The 18,632-nt window shown below is 34.9% G+C and overlaps 1 protein-coding gene across 1 annotated transcript; it reads right to left on the bottom strand.

Moving 5' to 3' along the window:
* Positions 1-450: 450 nt before the first annotated feature.
* Positions 451-16,993, bottom strand: LOC123555935 (uncharacterized). Its single transcript, XM_053547107.1, has 4 exons — positions 16,987-16,993; positions 9,355-9,476; positions 2,703-3,542; positions 451-1,209 (listed from the first exon to the last, which is right to left on the bottom strand). The coding sequence occupies exons 1-4, from the start codon at positions 16,991-16,993 to the stop codon at positions 451-453; spliced, it is 1,728 nt and encodes a 575-aa protein (XP_053403082.1).
* Positions 16,994-18,632: the final 1,639 nt, after the last annotated feature.

Here is an 18,632-nt window from a genome sequence, read left to right as displayed (position 1 = left end):
CTGGATCCAGGCCTGAATATAATCTAAATTCCTTATGACTGTATCTATAATTGCTTACCATGTTCCGCCGAGCATTTGTTTTAGATGTACATTCACAAATCAGACAAAATATCAATCAATCTATAAAGTTTAAATGTTGCTGCTGATTTATCAAAGCTGTATTATTTTATCATTTGCTGATATGATTTAAGTATTAGATACAATAGATGTCACAATAGTGATAATGAAACCTATGAAAATATCCTTTTGGTGCAAGAACTGTAATGTACAACATTACAATTACAAAGAAATGTACAACACCCCTCACGTCCCCTACCATCGCCTTAAGCGGCATTCTATTATAATAAAAATAAATGTACTCCATGATCCCAAAAGGACCAGAAAATATAACAACACAGAGTCAAAGTAAGTAAGTCGCACTGAAATTCAAAACGTTACGAAGACGGTGATCTATAGTATTACAGATACGTAACCAATCAAAACGGACAGAAATTGAAACCACATCACTTTTGTATCACAAATATCACACGGATAAGCTGAAATTGCTCCTGATCTTGCTTTGTTTGCGATAAAGTAGGTGTCTACACAGACTTCCTGAATTTCAAGATTGGTATCGCTTGCTGGCGAGGAATCTGTTAGAGAGTTTTCCGAGACGTTGAAAATGCCTAAGTTATTAGCCTCATCTTTTGTCAACTTGATTCGTGGGCAGTATTGGAAAATGGAAGAGTCTATAATATTCACACGGATACAAAATACATAGTTCTTTTCCGCCGGTGAATCATACACGTCATTCCTAAAAATTTCTTTGAATATCAGTCTCATTTCAACTCGAAACTGTTGACCTTCATGCTTAAATTTGAGATACATTTTCTTCTTGAAAGCTATCTTTTGGATCCTCTTTAACATGGTATCATATGAGCATGTGTCTGTTGAAAATATTTCTAATCTCAAGAAAATTGTTGAAGATGGATCATTCTCAATCAATAAGGCGGAATAGCATCTTCCACATGTAAGTTCGGTTCCTAGTTCCCGAAAGAAACGACTTTCGAGAACGTGCAGAAGGTCCCTGTTTGCAGCCATACTTCCAACGAGAAATATTACTTCAAAGTGTATAGCAACTGTGTATCCCTCTAAATTACTAAACGTGTCTTTGCATCTTCCGTGTACAGGATACTTGCCAAATGGACATATGAGAGGTCTGCATATTTTCTGAAAACATATGTTTGAATGAATATACATATATAAATAAATCAAGACGACACTGTACTTTCTGATCCGCCTAGTCCGTAACATTGTTTTGGTGAACTCTATCTTAAGTTTGTAAGACCCAGATTTAAACAAGAGCTGTCCGTAAGACAACTCGCTCCACTATTCGGCGATCTGACAGTAAAAGATACATTTTATGTTACTAGTCATTATCTAATATTGTACCAAAGTTATATCGAAAAAGGGAAAATTGCCAAAAAAACTTTAAGTATCAAAGGGGCATAATTCTGTCAAAAATAGTTATGGGGAGTCTAACCACACATGCAGACGATGATTATATAAAAATTTTTTTTTTTAATTTCATGTCATTATCTTTTAAATTACCAAAGATATGTCAATAAGAAAGCTTTCGAAAAAAATTAACATGAAAATAATAATAATTCCAAGTATAACAACTTGGTGACCTTGACCTTGTGTATAATGTTCCTTGCATATACTTTGTTTGCATGCTGAACAATGTTTATGTGAAGTTACAATAAGATATAAGCAAAAGTAACGAAGATATAACAGAAAAACATTAACCTTAAAAATAACCTAAGTATGACATCTTGGTGACTTTGACCTTGGGTATAGGGCCCAGGCCTGCGCATACCTTGTTTGCATGCTGAACAATGTTAATGTGAAGTTACTGTTATCTATAAGCAACAGTAACAAAGAAAAAAGAAGTTGCCGAAGAAAATCAAGAAAGCTCACGCCGACGCCGACGCCGGGGCTAGTAGAATATCACCCCATTTCCGAATAGTGGAGCTAACGATACATCAATCTAACGGTTTGGGAGGCAGTCAAACTTACACAAAACACAAGTAATGAAAGGTCACCATATGATTGGCGATTTCAGATAACGGTTCAACACATTCGTATAAAAGTGTACAGTTTATGGATTTGTTGTATTATCAATTTATGGAGAGAATGTCTTTGTATGCGATCGAGTACGCTCGGGCGACATCGAGTATGCGGCTTTAAATATCAACATGAGATGCCTGTGCTGTTCAAAGTCTATTGGTTAGATTTCAAATCAGTACTTTATTTGTTTATACATTAAAACTTAGATTTCTGTTAACATTCATTCAATTTTATATCCTGTCTAATTTTCATGCGAAACAACTCTTTCCTTTTATGATTTAGTGATGTTCTGAATTCTTGAACCCAAATGAGGGGCTATCTTTTAAAACACAAAACATGGCAATTTAAATAAACTGTTGAACAAACTGATAAACTATGTACAAGATCTATACAATGTAACATTGTTTTATCATATCGAAGGTGTTCGTTTTTATTTTGTATGTACTTTTAAATTTAAAAATATCATATATGCATGTCAATAACATTAAGGACAAAAACAATCTTAAGACAAGATGTCTTCACTAATTTGGAAAACGAAAAAAATGGAGTTAAGGGCAATGACAAATCTTTATCTACGCTACTAGTTATCTTACCCTATATTGATCCCATATATCTGTTGATTTGCAACGGGAATTTGATATGGCTGTATTATCTTCCCACATTTTGGTGACAAGGATGGCGGATAAAGAAGATACACTACCAGACCTATATTTTTTGTCATTATCGATTTCACAGACATCAATCTTCTTTAAATGTTTTGCAACGTTACAAATATAGCAATATACACTTGCAAAGTATTTATATATTCCTATATCCACTATGTAATTAGTGAATAATGCATTTTGGTCCTCCCTGGTTTTCATACAAGCTTCCTCTATCCCTCTGTCATATTGGTCCCAGTTTCCTGTCACGTTACATGTTGAGATAACATCTGAATCTTGGACACAACGTGACATATCCGCCGAGCGTGCCTCTAGTGGAAGAGGTAATAATGAACAGTTTTCCATTAGATATTTTTCTCTGTCTTTGTCATTTTCCACATACCCTAACTGAGACATGTCTGGACACTGTACGCGTAGCTTCCAGTTCACGTAGTTCTGAACGTCATTACATTCTGCGCAATGTTTATTTCTATAGACCCTACCATTTCTTGGATCCGAAACAATCACAAAATCTTGAACCTCACTCGGTTGGAAGCATTTTGGGTATGCTATAGCCTTGACCATGTCCAAGCAGTCAGTTATCACATGATATGAAGTACGGTCATACAAAACTACTGCGTCTTTTCCGAAATGCGACAAAGGAATGCAAGGATATTTTGGTTTTACAAAACCAGCTAAAGGCATATCGGGACAGCAGCTCCCGATCTCGAGGCAGTCATAATCGCAAGAACATTTCTCACAACATGGCTCCTGGTCTGTTCTTGTAATTTCCTGAAATAACAAGTTTATCAATTACAGTTAGTGTGATTAGCTAATTAGCGAAATCAACTCTCAGCTTCACTTGTTTCTACTTTATAACTCTTCATTGCTTGCAGGGATATGATTTACGTGCACTATACAAAGAATATTTGACTTTTCGTCGAAACAGATGCATTTCTTAGAATAAAATGTGTGTTGCTTGTTTAATCGTTTGTTTTCACACACGACATATAAGACTGGTAACGACGAACGAAACATGGTCCTCAAGTTGAATATTTCACCCGAATTAATTAGGTAAGGGCTATCATAGGGTTCTTTTTTTGTCTTACTGTTAACAAAAGGGTCATACCGGCCCTGAGCCGTTTACTTCTCCTTGACTGTTTGACCTTGAATATATGGTTTGACAACTTATATCTTGGAAGTTAACAATGGTGTTTAGTACGACTAGATCAACAAGAAATAATTGATGAAGGTCCATTCAACAATGTGATTTCTTGAATGTAAATCAGGCTGAAATTATATCCTTTTCTGTGATTTTCGAGATAATCAAGTTTCACAGTTGACCGTAACATTATAAAGACAAATCCTTTGACCAGGTTTCATCCAAAATATGTAAAATACCACAACCATAATGTATAACCTACATTATAAAATCAAACATTGAAATAGAAGTATATAGTATTTTTTCTTAGAATTTATACACCTTTTCTATGTTTAGACCTTGTAAACTATATTTCGACGCCTACAACTGACTTGAACAAATATGGCCTTTAGAGTGCGAACAAGGCATTTCTATCATCTGACCTAGCGACCTAGACCTATCATGGTTTGTTGCTACAGTCCAGACTTTTAGGGTGTACACAGGCGAACTGTTGACGACGCACGACCGACGAACGACGGGCTACAGTGGACGACGGAATTATTGGTGTGACAATAGTTCACCTTGAATTATTTGTGCTTAGATGAGATAAAATAATTTTATTCAACTCGACATTTCTTTATAATTTCTTTTGTACAGTTTGTTGTCTATTCTTTTCCTGTACGCTACTACAAACGATTTGAAGTACCCCACAATTATTGTGCATCTTTTACTTAAAGCGCTGCTCCGCTGCTATTCAAATTCTTTTGTGTGTATGCAACCCATGATTACAATAGGTAACAGTTAACGGCCACGTGGCACTCTTTAGCACGCAAAACCACAGGTATTTCATATAGAATTTTATATAAAATAGACTCTAGTTTGACAGGAGTCACAGTTCATAACCAGGATTTTCATGCTTTTTCAGTGACAATTCAAGGTTAAAAGGTAGGACGGGAGCAGGGCTTTAAAGAGATACAACCTAACAATTAATCAGTTAGGCGTGTAGAATAACTTAGTAGACGTCTGTGCATTCCTTAACTATTCCGTATAATTATTCTGCCGGCGTATAACCTCATCTTGTTTAAGCTTTTTAAAGCAGAGTTTTGCTATACTCATATAGTTCTTGAGTAAAACTTAAATTAGCTAATTTAGCCATTTATTTTCAAATGAATGTCGCACAAGAATAACTTTAAAGGAAACAGAATTAAAGAAATATCACAAAATTAAGCATTGCACTCACCGTAAAGAAAATCGTATTGGTAAGCAAGTGACATTGTGGATAGCTTATGCTATTTTACGTTATAACGTACTCTTCACGTAACATATTAATCTCAATGGAGCAAAAAACGTTTGGCAATTTAGGCTGAACTATAAATTTTAAAATACTGATTGGCAAATGTATAACAACAGCCTGAAAGAAAAAAAACAATAATGTCTGTTAGCTCCGTACGTAAAATTGTCAAAAATTGCATCCTTGATACCAGAGGGTTAATATCTCTGGACATGTTAATCTATTTAACATATAAAGTAAAGTTAAAGATTTTGTAATTTTCCCATAGACTTACGTTGTAAAAAGTGACGCCTTTTCTAAGATTGGGTCGTCCCTACAAACGTCATTTGGGGGTTTGCTCACAGTTTGCGACGTCTGAATTCCTTATTGAAGACATGAAAGAATGAAATATACTTCGTTCAAAACTTGTAGGATTTACTTGCATAGAAAGCCGTGAATGTTTTTACTAATTAAGCATTGTTTCAGCTTATTTTATGAAAATTTGTTTATACTTAAGGTATGACCCGTGTAACAGTGTACCTCCTTTTGAAGAGTATTCAATTCCTACAATAAACCTACTTTGACATGAAATTTTCAGGGGGCGTAGGTTCAAGCGCCACTGGAACCAAATTTTTTTCCCTTATTTTTCTTTTTTTTTCTAGTAAATTTTTACTTTTTTCGAGACTTATTATTGATTTATTGTACAAAAGTGAATTTTTTTTTTATTGTATAAGTGATTTCTTGCTATTCAAAGTGAATTTACCTCTGAAACAGAAGGGGGCAGAGTTAGACTTCTTTAAAAACACTAAGTTACATAAGTAAAAAATCGTTATTTTGCCTTTACTCTTTAAATTACATATTGTGGAAGAAATGTAGGTAGGTTTAACTTCTGCACCAAGGTTATTTCTGAATGAAGTGAGCAAAATTTAAAACAGTCCCACAGGACTGGACCTTAATTTTTCAATGTTGGAGTACGGATTCTGTTTCATTAAATCCTTTTACTTGAGTCACCCTAGAAAAAAAAATGATACTCACAGTTTTATTTTGTGCTTTGTAATTGTTTACCAATAGTTTGAAGTTTCTTTCATCAAAATTGATGGTAAAATGAATCTGCAAACGTTTTGAACAGCGGCCATCTCTTTGAAATTTGTCTCTACCTGAACTTGAGGAAATGTCATGAATTATACAAAAAATATAGTCGAAAATTTCCTAATTGCAGCAAACTGTTTTTTTACTGTATATTTAAGGCCTATTACATACATTAAATTTACTCATTTCACGGTACTATAGCTTGTCACAATTTATACCTGATGCAAAATGTACACAGCTTATCACTATGCTCAGGTATAAGCTGACATAATAGTTACGTGCCACATAAATAACATGCAGAAAGCTCATCAAGTTTCGCAAATATATATAAACTAATCTTTTTTTTTTACAGCAATACATTCATTGATTTTTGTGTGTGTTACTTTTTGCTTGTTTTAACGTCACACCAGTTCATTTGAGGTCATATAGCAACTCCGAGCTCAATAACAATTCGGGCAGGCACTGGGAGACCACAGTCCTTCCGTAAGCAAACTAGATGAGATGTCTTCTTAATATGAAAAAAATCTAACCCCTAAGCAAGGTTTCCAACCTACAGAATTGATAGGCAAGTAATTCGAAGTTAGCGGCCTCAACCACATGACCATGGAAGCCGCCCTAATGGCGGTTCATTGAAATGTCCCCTAGAACACACCAACACTGTTAAAATTCTAATTTAAGGGCAGATAAATCCGAAATTCAAATAATATTTATGTTAAATACAAATAAAGCAACAGATCAATAAAAACTAACACTTTTTACAAGTTTACCTTATTTTATTTCGAACCCGGTGAGCCTCAATAAATACTAAACTGCCATTAGGGTAGTTACGCGTAAGAGGTCACACATAGCCTTACACTTAATGTACTTTATCGTTTGAGTTTCCTTAACTGTGATGTTTTATATATGAGGGGTGATCGCATAGTTCGTATAAATCGCTCATAACTTATTTATTTTTATTCCAATACAGATGAAACCGCATTATCCATTATAAAAAAAAAAAAAAAAAAAAAAAAAAAAAATCAATTTAATTGCAGATAAACTATGGAGCGAAATAATAATCGGCAAACTATAGCAACAATTAACGGTATCCTTGGCAACGCAACAGGCCCAAGTCGGCGCACGCCAAATGTGTATATTTTTTATTATTCATTCACCTTAAATAGAACTTATTAACAATTTTCTTTACGGCGAAAATCCGTGCAAATCTTACACGTTAAACGTAAACGCTATGACGTCATTTCCGTAACATTCAACGTTGTTTACTACATCCGGTATGAAAATAGCAACTTGTTTATTTGGACAATCAAGGAAACCCTACCAGCGTCATGACGTCAACTGGAGACACTGAATTCAGGAGCGTCATTAAATTGAGTGTCGGAATATAATAGACACCAGCTGAAACGATTGAAATGATGAAAACGTGTGATAATTTGAAGGAGTTTGGAGTTAGAGATTACTTTACTGGGATTTGATCTCTTGGAGCACCCTTCCTACAGCCCTGACTTAGCGCCTATGGATTTCAGAACGTTTCCCGAGACAACCCGTAAAAAAGTTTCACAACTTGACGCAGACTGGTACCGGGAGGCATTTACCAAATGGATTGCGAGACATTAGAAATGTATAGCCATGCGCGGTGACTACGTAGAGAAAGTGCACCGTTCATCGGACTTGGATGATGTGTGACGTTTTTTGACGTCGTTTATGTTTTTGGTGTACGCCGAGTGATGCATAGTCACTGTGACTGTTGGGATCAATGTAACTATCACACTTTTTAACGGATTCGTATAATATTTATTAGGGAGTATCGTAATGCATTAAACTTTATTGTAGTATATTTTTGAATTCTTTATTAGCAATTATAGCACATAAATGACAGTATATTTATACGCGATCACCCCACGCATTATATGCATAGTTCAGTTTATTTTTTACCTGAAATTCTTAAAACACTGGCGCATATTGTCTGCATCAATTTCGTATGATGGATTTAATGTGGATAATTTCTGACTTGGACATTGGAAACCGCTTTGAAATGGACACCGATCTGAAGGATTTAGGGATTTATAGAATCGGGATTGTAGAAATTGATTAATCAATGGCAGAGTTCATTTCCTTGTTTTTTTTGCATTTCTATCAAAATTTTAATTGTGAATTTCGAAATGATTAGCATAAATCTGAAGTCACATGTCCTTGGTCTGCGAAATAAGTGATTTATTTTTAGCCAAGACATTGACATCTAAATAAATCGATCATCATGCCGCTTAAAAGCATGTACGTAACTATTATTATTTCATTTCGCTAATTTCGCATTTTTAAGGTATTGAGTGGTCCTATAATGGACACTCTGCATAGTCCGTATGTTTACTTACTTTTCGGCATTCGTTGGTCGTACATGTAGCTCAAAGAACACACTTAACGTTTCACTTACAAACAGAGAATACTGATATCGAAGACACTAAATCATTATCGGACAATACCTAATCGCGTGAACATCGTGCAACATAAAGTTCAACTTTAAAGTCAATACCGAAACATGAATCTTTCACATTATTAAGCTGCCTGCCGAGATATCGAGGCCTATATAAATTTATTAAATTTCAACAAATGCCTTGCACATCTCTACAATTTACTTAGCTATCTGAACGTTGAAAAACATAGAAAATACGTATCGTTTGCTTATTTAAGAAATAATTTATAGCAACAATATTTATGCACGATGGGCGGATATACGTCGGGCGTAATTATTTTACGAGGGCACAGCCCGAGGGTATTATATGTACGACGTATTACCGCCCGAGTGTATAGATAGTGTAAAAACACCGCTTTGCTATACATATTTTTTTCGAATGAAATATACCCTTAAACTAAAACAGTAGATAAAATATATTAGCGCTCTTTCTTGGTCGCAACAAAAACATTGACGTCACCGCACGTTAATGTGACGTCATTCTAGCGTAAGAGTGTTTTAACAGAAACATGCATATTAGAATACATCTTTAATCATAGTTCCAAGCTGTAATATTTTCTGTTGTTTCTAAGCTTGATTTTTAAATAGCCAATTTTATATTGTCTTTGAAGTTGGCGTAAATCATAAAATCACAAACCTTTATTGGAGAAGATCTGCAGAATTTGTTGTATGGACAAAGAGATGCTATGTCTGGTAGATTCTGAAAGCTTCCTGAACCATTAGCACTTGGCAGTCTGAGTTGGTTTTCTTTGCTTGCCGCTGAAAAATATATGATGTTTTCATGAAGCCACAAATAAACTATTAGCTGAAAAAAGTTAGTAGTCATTTTTCCTTTTCTGAACATTTTTCATTACTTTTCTCTCTTTAAATATCATGACAAACTATTAGTACGCCAGTGATAAAAGATTTACGAAATCCTTCCTTTTATATCAAAAAGTGTTCAGTCTTGTCTAGCTTATGTCTCACAGGATCATAAAATTTGATATGAAATTTTATAATATGCCAAAAACATGTCGTTGAAGAATTGTGATATGAACATGATATGCTGTTAAGTTTTGGAGACGTTAAAATATTCATTTAATACAATGTCTGTTACAAGATTCTCATCCTATTTCTTGCTTGATTAGGATTATTCTTAATTGAATTTTGATTATCGAAATGATCCAGGATCGATAAGTCGCAAGCTAACTGGCTTCTTCTTAAGATGATATATTTGACAAAACTCAAAAGGTGTCAATAATCAAATCAATATTACTGTGCAGAACTACTACTACTACTTCATATGTATTATTATTATTATTATTATTATTATTATTATGCAAGTAAAGCTTGTTATTTGTTAATAAAAGATTCACAATTATTTCTATTTTACTTAATCGTTAAGGTAGGTCTACACATGCGGATCATCTTCTTTTTCTAAAATATATAATTAAACTCGGATTTTTTTAAAAATATGTTTATTTGCTAGGTTCATTTTAAAAAAAAGGACCACACAAGTTTTCATACTGGCAGTCTATGTTAAAATCATTATTTTGATGACATTTTCGCGAATAGAATTTTATCTAAATATAGATTTTGATGAATTTTCTCAGTGTGGTAATTTTGGAAAATAATTTGGCGAAAAAATGTCTAGGTCCATGTGTTTGTGTTTGAGATATTTCCCTTTAGTAAAGAGATTCGTACATTTTAAGCTGATTTCAAGACATTATTGGGAGTTTTTTTCAACATGTCAATCATTCTAATATCATATTTAAGATTTTTAGATGTTTAAATAAAATAAAATGTAATCTGTCCTGAATCCTAAGACACTTATGCTGATATCAACTGAACAAAAAGCGTTTCCGTAATTTACAAGATAGCCGGTGAATAAGCCAACAAAAATGCCCACCCCTCCACGCAAGAATCAGCCAAAATTTGCATTCTGAATCAAAGTAACCCCGAAAAACTATTCACTGCCTTTAGAGTCAATTTAACATGATATTAACATTTTAAAGCCGTTCAAATGTTAAAACGATACACTTTTAACATAATTCTGGTATACAAATGCAAATTACCGTATTTAACCTATCGGGACACCCCTTAAAGGCCACCCATCCGTCCTTTGGGGCCACCCCAGCCACTATATAGCTTGATGGCATTGCTAGATATAGACACATGTGCTACTTTTAAACTAAATGGCATAAATAGTCATTATCTAGGCACTATTTTCTTCTTTTGGCCGTTTTATGATACGAATCCTACTGGCTGGGGGTCCTTAGCTTCACTGTTATATGGCCACCCACTGCCATTTGGGACTCGCCAGGCCGAATTTAGTACTCAGAAATAAATAAAAACCACTATATGTTACAGTTCATTCCGTAATGGGTTGCAATAAATGCAAAAAGTCAATATTTGAGTGGTTTGAAAAGTTGTCTATTTTCCTTAAGGTGGCAGGGGAGTGCAAATTGTGAATTCCACATTGACGTGTGGGTACCAGTGTTGAAATATCCATAGAAATCTCGTTTTTGCTTATTTTTCTTTGAAACTACTATGGACCATTGCAGATACTATAGACTACATAAAGACGCCTCTCCGATCCTATGCACCTGTCGCTTTCCACGCCAGATGTAGTGAAAATCGGCCACAGCACTCAAATTTTATAGACCAAAAATAGCCTGACCGGGCCTCACTTTGAACTCTGCCATTCATTCATTTCTATTTTTAAATCCAATTTCGTAGCATATATGTATAGTACGAACATAGATGCATACCCAGGTGGTGTGGAATGTGTCTGCCAACCACCACTTTATTTCTCTAATTTTCACTTGAAAAAATGTGGATGTATGACAGCCGCGCGTCTGGCCGACTTTTTGTTCTGATATTTATGTTTTAGCCTCAACCGGAAGTACGGAGCTAAGAATTTTAAAACACCCGTCATGTAGAATCATTAACCGTTTCACATTCCCCAGATATATTAAAGAATTAATAATGATAAATAACCAGTAAGATAGATATGCCTTTATATCTACCCTGTCCTGTTTATACAGAAAATCGACAGGGGCCAAACTACGAAACCGCTCCCCTGCCACCTTTTAGCTTTAGAAAGATGGCGGCATTTCCGTTTTGATAAATTTACCAAAGGGTTGCCAATAATTTATAAAATGATTTTCGTTTTCGTATGCCGGATCCAGGCATTATTCAATATTATGTGGATTAATTACGTTACGCCATCATTTCCTGTTTTTCAAACATACCGTTAGGTTAGGCAGTCTATGGAACTGATAATATTGATAATGCATGGACACATAAAGGACGAGTGCATACAGTTACTAGCAGATAATCTCTAAATGTTTTAATCTTAACATTTTCCGTCATGATTATTTATCTAAGCTTTTTATGTATACCAACTAATACAATACTTATTAAATAATGTGTTCAGACAATAGTCGAACTGTTTCTTTTTCAGACTCAGCGTCTCTAAATGTGTCGGCCTTACGTGGAACTCCTCCCTATTAATTCACACATTCAAGCTTGTTGTCGTCAGCGTAAGCTGGAAACTGTTTCTTTCTCACACTGCGGCGTCTCTCAATTTGCCAGAGTAAATCTAACAATCCCAATGACTTCACGCATTCAAGTTCAGGTTGGAGACATTCTGTTTCTTGATTCGCATTCGTGACAGACAGAACTCTTTGTGGCTGCTTTCATAAGACTGAGATTTGAGAAAGTGTAGTACAATTTGGGTGTGTACGTAAAGCAGCATCAAACCTATTCTTATTTGGTTAAAAGACTTGCATTTACACGTGTTTTTTGCTGGTAAGCACATTGCGGTAATTAGTCTGTTAAAATGTGGTAGGGATTGTTTCATAAAGATTCTCCTCACCTATTTTGTATGTAGTAGACAGCTAATATGACCTCTTAATAATACATAAACATTATGGATGTCATTCAAAATGGGCCGAAATAGTTCACAGTATAATCATTGCGATATCACAGATCTGAATCAAAATGTTACAATACGTGGATAGCTTTATACATTGAATGAATTGATAAATCCTTTAGAAACATAGCAAGTAACAATTGAAAACTAGAAAATGCTTTTGTAAAAAAGCGCATGTCTCCCCCAATGAAAAGTCCTATAGGCAAGAAGTCAATAGGGGTCAGGAGCGAAAGTCAAAGAGACACTGATGGTTGGCTGCAATAGGGATCATCTACTTTGCATGTCCAATCATCCCCTATAATTTCAACATTTGGCCTAGTGGTTCTCAAGTCCACATGTTACAAGGCTACTGATGACCTTGACCTTTATCAACTGACCCAAAATAAATAGGGGTCATTACTCTGCATGTTCAATCATCCTATAAGTTTCAACATTTAGGTCAAGTGGTTCTCAAGTTATTTCAAATGAATTTACATAATGTCAGGCCCCTATGACCTTGACCTTTAATGAGTGACCCCAAAAATAAAGGGTTATCTACTCTGCATGATCAATCATCCTATGAAGTTTCAACATTCTGGTCAGAGGTTCTCAAGTTATTGACTGGAATGTTATCCATGTTCAGGCCCCTGTGACCTTGACCTTTAACTGAGTGACCCTAAAATCAATGGGGTCATTTACTCTGCATGAACAATCATCCTATGAAGTTTCATCATTCTGGGTCAAGTGGTTCTCAAGTTATTGACTGGAAATTGTTTTCAATGTTCAGGCCCCTGTGACCTTGACCTTTCACAGAGTGACCCCAAAATCGTTAGGGGTCATCTACTTTGCATGTACAATCATCCTTTGAAGTTTCAACATTCTGGATCAAGTGGTTCTCTAGTTATTGATCGAAAATGGTTTTCCATGTTCAGGCCCCTGTGACCTTGACCTTTGACAGAGTGACCCCAAAATCAATAGGGGTCATCTACTCTTCATGACTAATCATCCTATGAAGTTTCAACATTCTGGGTCGAGTGGTTCTCAAGTTACTGACCGGAAATGGTTTTCAATTTTCAGGCCCCTGTGACCTTGACCTTTAATGGAGTGACCCCAAAATCGATAGGGGTCATCTACTTTGCATGTACAATCATCTTATGAAGTTTCAACATTCTGGGTCATGTGGTTCTCTAGTTATTGATCGGAAATGGTTTTCAATGTTCAGGCCCCTGTAACCTTGACCTTTGACAGAGTAACCCCAAAATCAATAGGGGTCATCTACTCTTCATGACCAATCATCCTATGAAGTTTCAATATTCTGGGTCAAGTGGTTCTCAAGTTACTGACTGGAAATGGTTTTCAATTTTCGGGCCCCTGTGACCTTGACCTTTAATGGAGTGACCCCAAAATCGATAGGGGTCATCTACTTTGCATGTACAATCATTTAACGAAGTTTCAACATTCTGGGTCAAGTGGTTCTCTAGTTATTGATCGGAAATGGTTTTCCATGTTCAGGCCCCTGTGACCTTGACCTTTGATGGAGTGACCCCAAAATCAACAGGGGTCATCTACTCTTTATGACCAATCATCCTACGAAATTTCAACATTCTGGGTCAAGTGGTTCTCTAGTTATTGATCGGAAATTGTTTTCAATGTTCGGGCCCCTGTGACCTTGACCTTTGACGGAGTGACCCCAAAAACAATAGGGATCGTCTACTCCAGCAGCCCTACACCCCTATGAAGTTTGAAGGTTCTAGATCAAATGGTTCTCCAGTTATTGCTCGGAAATGAAGTGTGACGTACGGACGGACGGACGGACGGACGGACGGACGGACAGGGCAAAAACAATATGTCTCCTGGGGGAGACATAATTACAGCAGAATGTATCGGTACATTAGAGATCAGAATGGATTATGCGTCGCAATGGAGGTATGAGATCTTTCCCTTTGAATACTACGCCTTAAGACAAGGAGATACTGGTAACATTTATAACGCCTTTTGTATGGCGCGTTTAGTTAGCGAACTAACGACCTCTCGCACTCAACGCACATGCTGCACCACTATTTAGTCGAGTCGGTCGACTGGGTGAGCATATAAACATCAACTGAGGACGGACTTTAATCTACCCATCACTCAACTTGCTTAAAAGTAACTGCGCACATTTTATCATAGTCAAGTGTCGTAAAGTAGGATGTTCCGTATAATTGAATTCAAATTTCAAAAATAGTAAACCTTGTCGTCATTTCCAAAAGACAACGCTATTATGATGATGTCAATTTAAACCACAGGTGTTTTTAATTTATTTATATTATGTTTGCATTTATTTACATGATGTCAATTTATACCACTGATGTTTTTCATGTATTTATATCATGTTTGCATTTATTCACATGTTGTATATACTCATGGGCATATTGCCTTTTATTTGAATGAACTATCTATCCATCATTTCCTTTATAAGAAATTGGTAAAACCTTCTGTGGCATTACCTGAAAGATTTCCGTTGATTGTTTCCCTTAATGTTCAGTTTATGACATATTCAGTTAAGACGAATTTTGCAAGTCTTCGGTTTATCCTAACCTAAAGGCTGATTAATCTGAATAGTACTAGACCAGAATACACAATGTGCAGTGCAGTAAAATGCTACACAATTGGCTACTGTTTGTACTTATATGCGCTTTATCTCTTTTTAAAGACACGGCATAAATATCTAAAGAATGGTGAAAACATTCGTTCATTTAACTAAAAAACAAGTTATCTTTGTGTTTCAGAAATACCCATTACACAATACTGTATATTATTCATACAACGTGTTTGGTGGGAATAATTAAAAAGCGCATCATCTTAACTTATACCAAGACTGACTGGAAGAAACAATTTAGATACATCAATACTGTAATTACTCGTTTTTCTGCCACGTGCCAACTAATCAAATTACAACTTTTACAGAAAAATTTCAAGTAGAAAATCTAATGTGTGGTTATTATGAGGTTTAACTAGATTTTATTCAACGTTCCTATGAAAAACCAGATCTGTTTTATTTTAATCTTTTAGTCTGCCTCTCCCTGGTTTTAAAGGACAAGGAAAGCCTGTTCTATATGAAAGCCATTTCAAATCCCTTCTGACACTGAACGATTTTTAGAATCAAATCACTATTTAAAAAGACATGACAGCTTGTAATTTAAGAAAATGGCTGATCATAGAGACTGTCATTTGCATGTGTTTATGACGTCATTTACACTCTGCTGATTTCTTTATTTATGACAAAAGAAATGTTTAAAATAGATCATTTTCTAATATATTTGTTGAGTGCTAGATGTAAAAAATTGTGGTTGTTTTCATTATAGTTAGAAAAAAGTAAAGAAATGATTAAACAGAAATAAGTAAATACAGTTCAAATACATATCTATTAATTTGATAAACATATGGTAACAAATTGGCCAAATTCTGATCAGATATCGAAATGTTAATAGCTTTCTCTTTCTCATTTATTAGCCGATTTTGAAACTGCTTCCACTTCTTTAAATGATTTAGGGAATCCTTGCAGATGGAATTAACATGTACGCGAACAACGTTGCCTTTGCCTTTAAGAGTTAGTTTTTTTTTTAAATATTCTCTATAAGCTTTTACTGCGCAATCAAATTGAGAATATACATGATTTTTTCATAAATATGTTGTTTTTTTTCAGTGAATGGTATGAAATATAACCACTCGTGAGATATCATTTTTGTCATACTATGAAATGAACCTTTTCCGTTAGTTATATATGTAAATTGTTGAAAATGCTTTTTTTTCACATTTAGAAATTACTATAACAACAATAACACCCCTTTCGAGGAGCCAAAATCAGTCTTGTTAGAAATAAGTGAAATACATTACCATTACAGCATCAGTGAAGAGGACTAGCTGTACGAGTTGCGTACAACTCGCGGTTCCCAATCGTTTCGACATATTTTGGTAAGTTTATTTTCTGATGGTAGTGGAATGGTTTACCGAGTAGTGACCCTTTCAGATGGTTTAAATGCTGTGAAATCAGATACTTACCGGGTAAAATGTGCGATATTCAGATGGCAATCATTTCAAATCTTATATCTTGACATTTGTAAGATAGTTTATTTCATTATCATGAACGTAGCATTCCTTTTTGAACATTCATCCTTGTTCCATTTTCCCATTAACCCCCTTTTCTAACCCTTACCCCTTCCTCCCCATTTTTCTATATTTTGCATAAAATTAATGTGTACTTGTTGGATTTTTGAAGCAACCTGTCTATAATAATTTTCCGTTACAACTTCCTTTTGTTGAGTGTCTACTTTGTAAATGGTGGCTGGCTCCGAAGCTGTGTTTATGGTGCTCTGTATTTCCGAGAAATCTTACCTGACATATTTTCTTTTATGAAATGATCCAAAAATCACTTCCAAACTGTAATAGAATAGTTTCGGATAAACAGTGAAAATGTAGAAAATATTTAGATATGCTTTACTGCAGCGAAAACTAATACATTTTATTTCATAAGTATTTCTCAATATTTTAGTAGTATGTATAAAACAATTTGTTTATCAAACCATTTAATTCATGTAATCACTGTTATAAATGTAAACAAAATCTTCAATATCAACATTAGATAATATTTCTATGTATCATTTTGTTACTTATATTTTCGCCGCCTGCAAGTAGCACTTAAGCTTAAACACACGTTGGAAGAGAGCATAAGTTTCTGTGTTATATTTCAAAAGTTCGTAGAAGAAGATTTTTTCCACTCATATTTGCCTTATCGCCTAAGTTACCAAGTACACGCTATTATGAATCAAGAGGTATTGAAATCGGTGCCCGATGCTGTTTATATTCTCCGGGAATTTCGACAAATGATTAAGTGAATGAATTTATTCGTACTTAACATCTGAGTCTTGTTGGAAAGGTATAAGCTAATAGCACTGAATACGCTGATAGGGTACAGAATCAGGGTTATTGAGTATTGAGTTATCAGTTACCATGTGAACATTTTAACAAATATAACTCCTGAAACTCTTTTCTATCCGTATTCTTTTGTTAAGTGTTTCTTCTCAAAAGAATAGCACTTTAATTCAAATTTGATTTAATTGGAAACTCATGTCTACCCTGTGAAATGTCAAACAAAATTGTCACTCAATAAAACATCACATATTGATGTCTCTAAACCAGGTATTTAGAACTCGCACACTAATCAAATCTTACATTTTAAAATGTTTCCTCGCCTTGTTTGTAAAATTGAAATTTAATATACAATACATATACTATTTTTTACAGACAATTAGTCTGAAGATTTTGACAATTTTACTATGGTGCCGCCATTTTTTGAAGACAGAGGTCAATAGTCATATTGTATGACGTCAGTGAATAACATAAACCGCAAGTATATTACAATGAAATTATCAGTTCTTTATCTGCTTAGAGTTACTCTAATCACCGCAAGAAACTAAACACCATGTTATCTCACCTATTATTTTCCAGCCGTCTTTCTCTCCTTTCCCAGTTTAACTGCGAAGTATCTTTGTCCCGATATAGCCCCATGTGGTTCTGTGACGATCTGTGTATGAAAAGAATTGGAACCACTGCCTTACCCTTGCAAGATCGTAAGAGGCGACTTATAGGGTCTTAACACTTGGTTTTGCTGTATCTCTGTGATTCCAGCAGGTATGCAAATTTTGATTCCATACCTCATGTTTATATTTCGATGTAAATAAGATATGAAACCAAAATTTGTAGTCCTTTTCGGCGCCATATATTCTATACTGTGTTGGTGCGCCGTAAAACCCAAATAAATAAATAAATAAATAAATTGTCCCGATATAAGACGACAGTCACTTTCAAAATTCAGCCTTTGATTGTATCAAATTTTCAGAAGCATTTCTATGGTGGCATTTTTCTGCCACGAGATAGGGAAGATGCTATTACGATAACATTGTAAACTATCCAGGAAATGTGTGTATTTTTTTCTGAAAACATTTTAGCAATAATTAATATTTTCTTGATATATCTATTTA

The sequence above is a fragment of the Mercenaria mercenaria genome, chromosome 7 (genome assembly GCF_021730395.1).
Source record: "Mercenaria mercenaria strain notata chromosome 7, MADL_Memer_1, whole genome shotgun sequence".
NCBI lineage: Eukaryota > Metazoa > Mollusca > Bivalvia > Venerida > Veneridae > Mercenaria > Mercenaria mercenaria.
The sequence above is the reverse complement of the archived record's forward strand: the minus strand, read 5'-3'. Positions and strand labels throughout refer to the sequence as shown.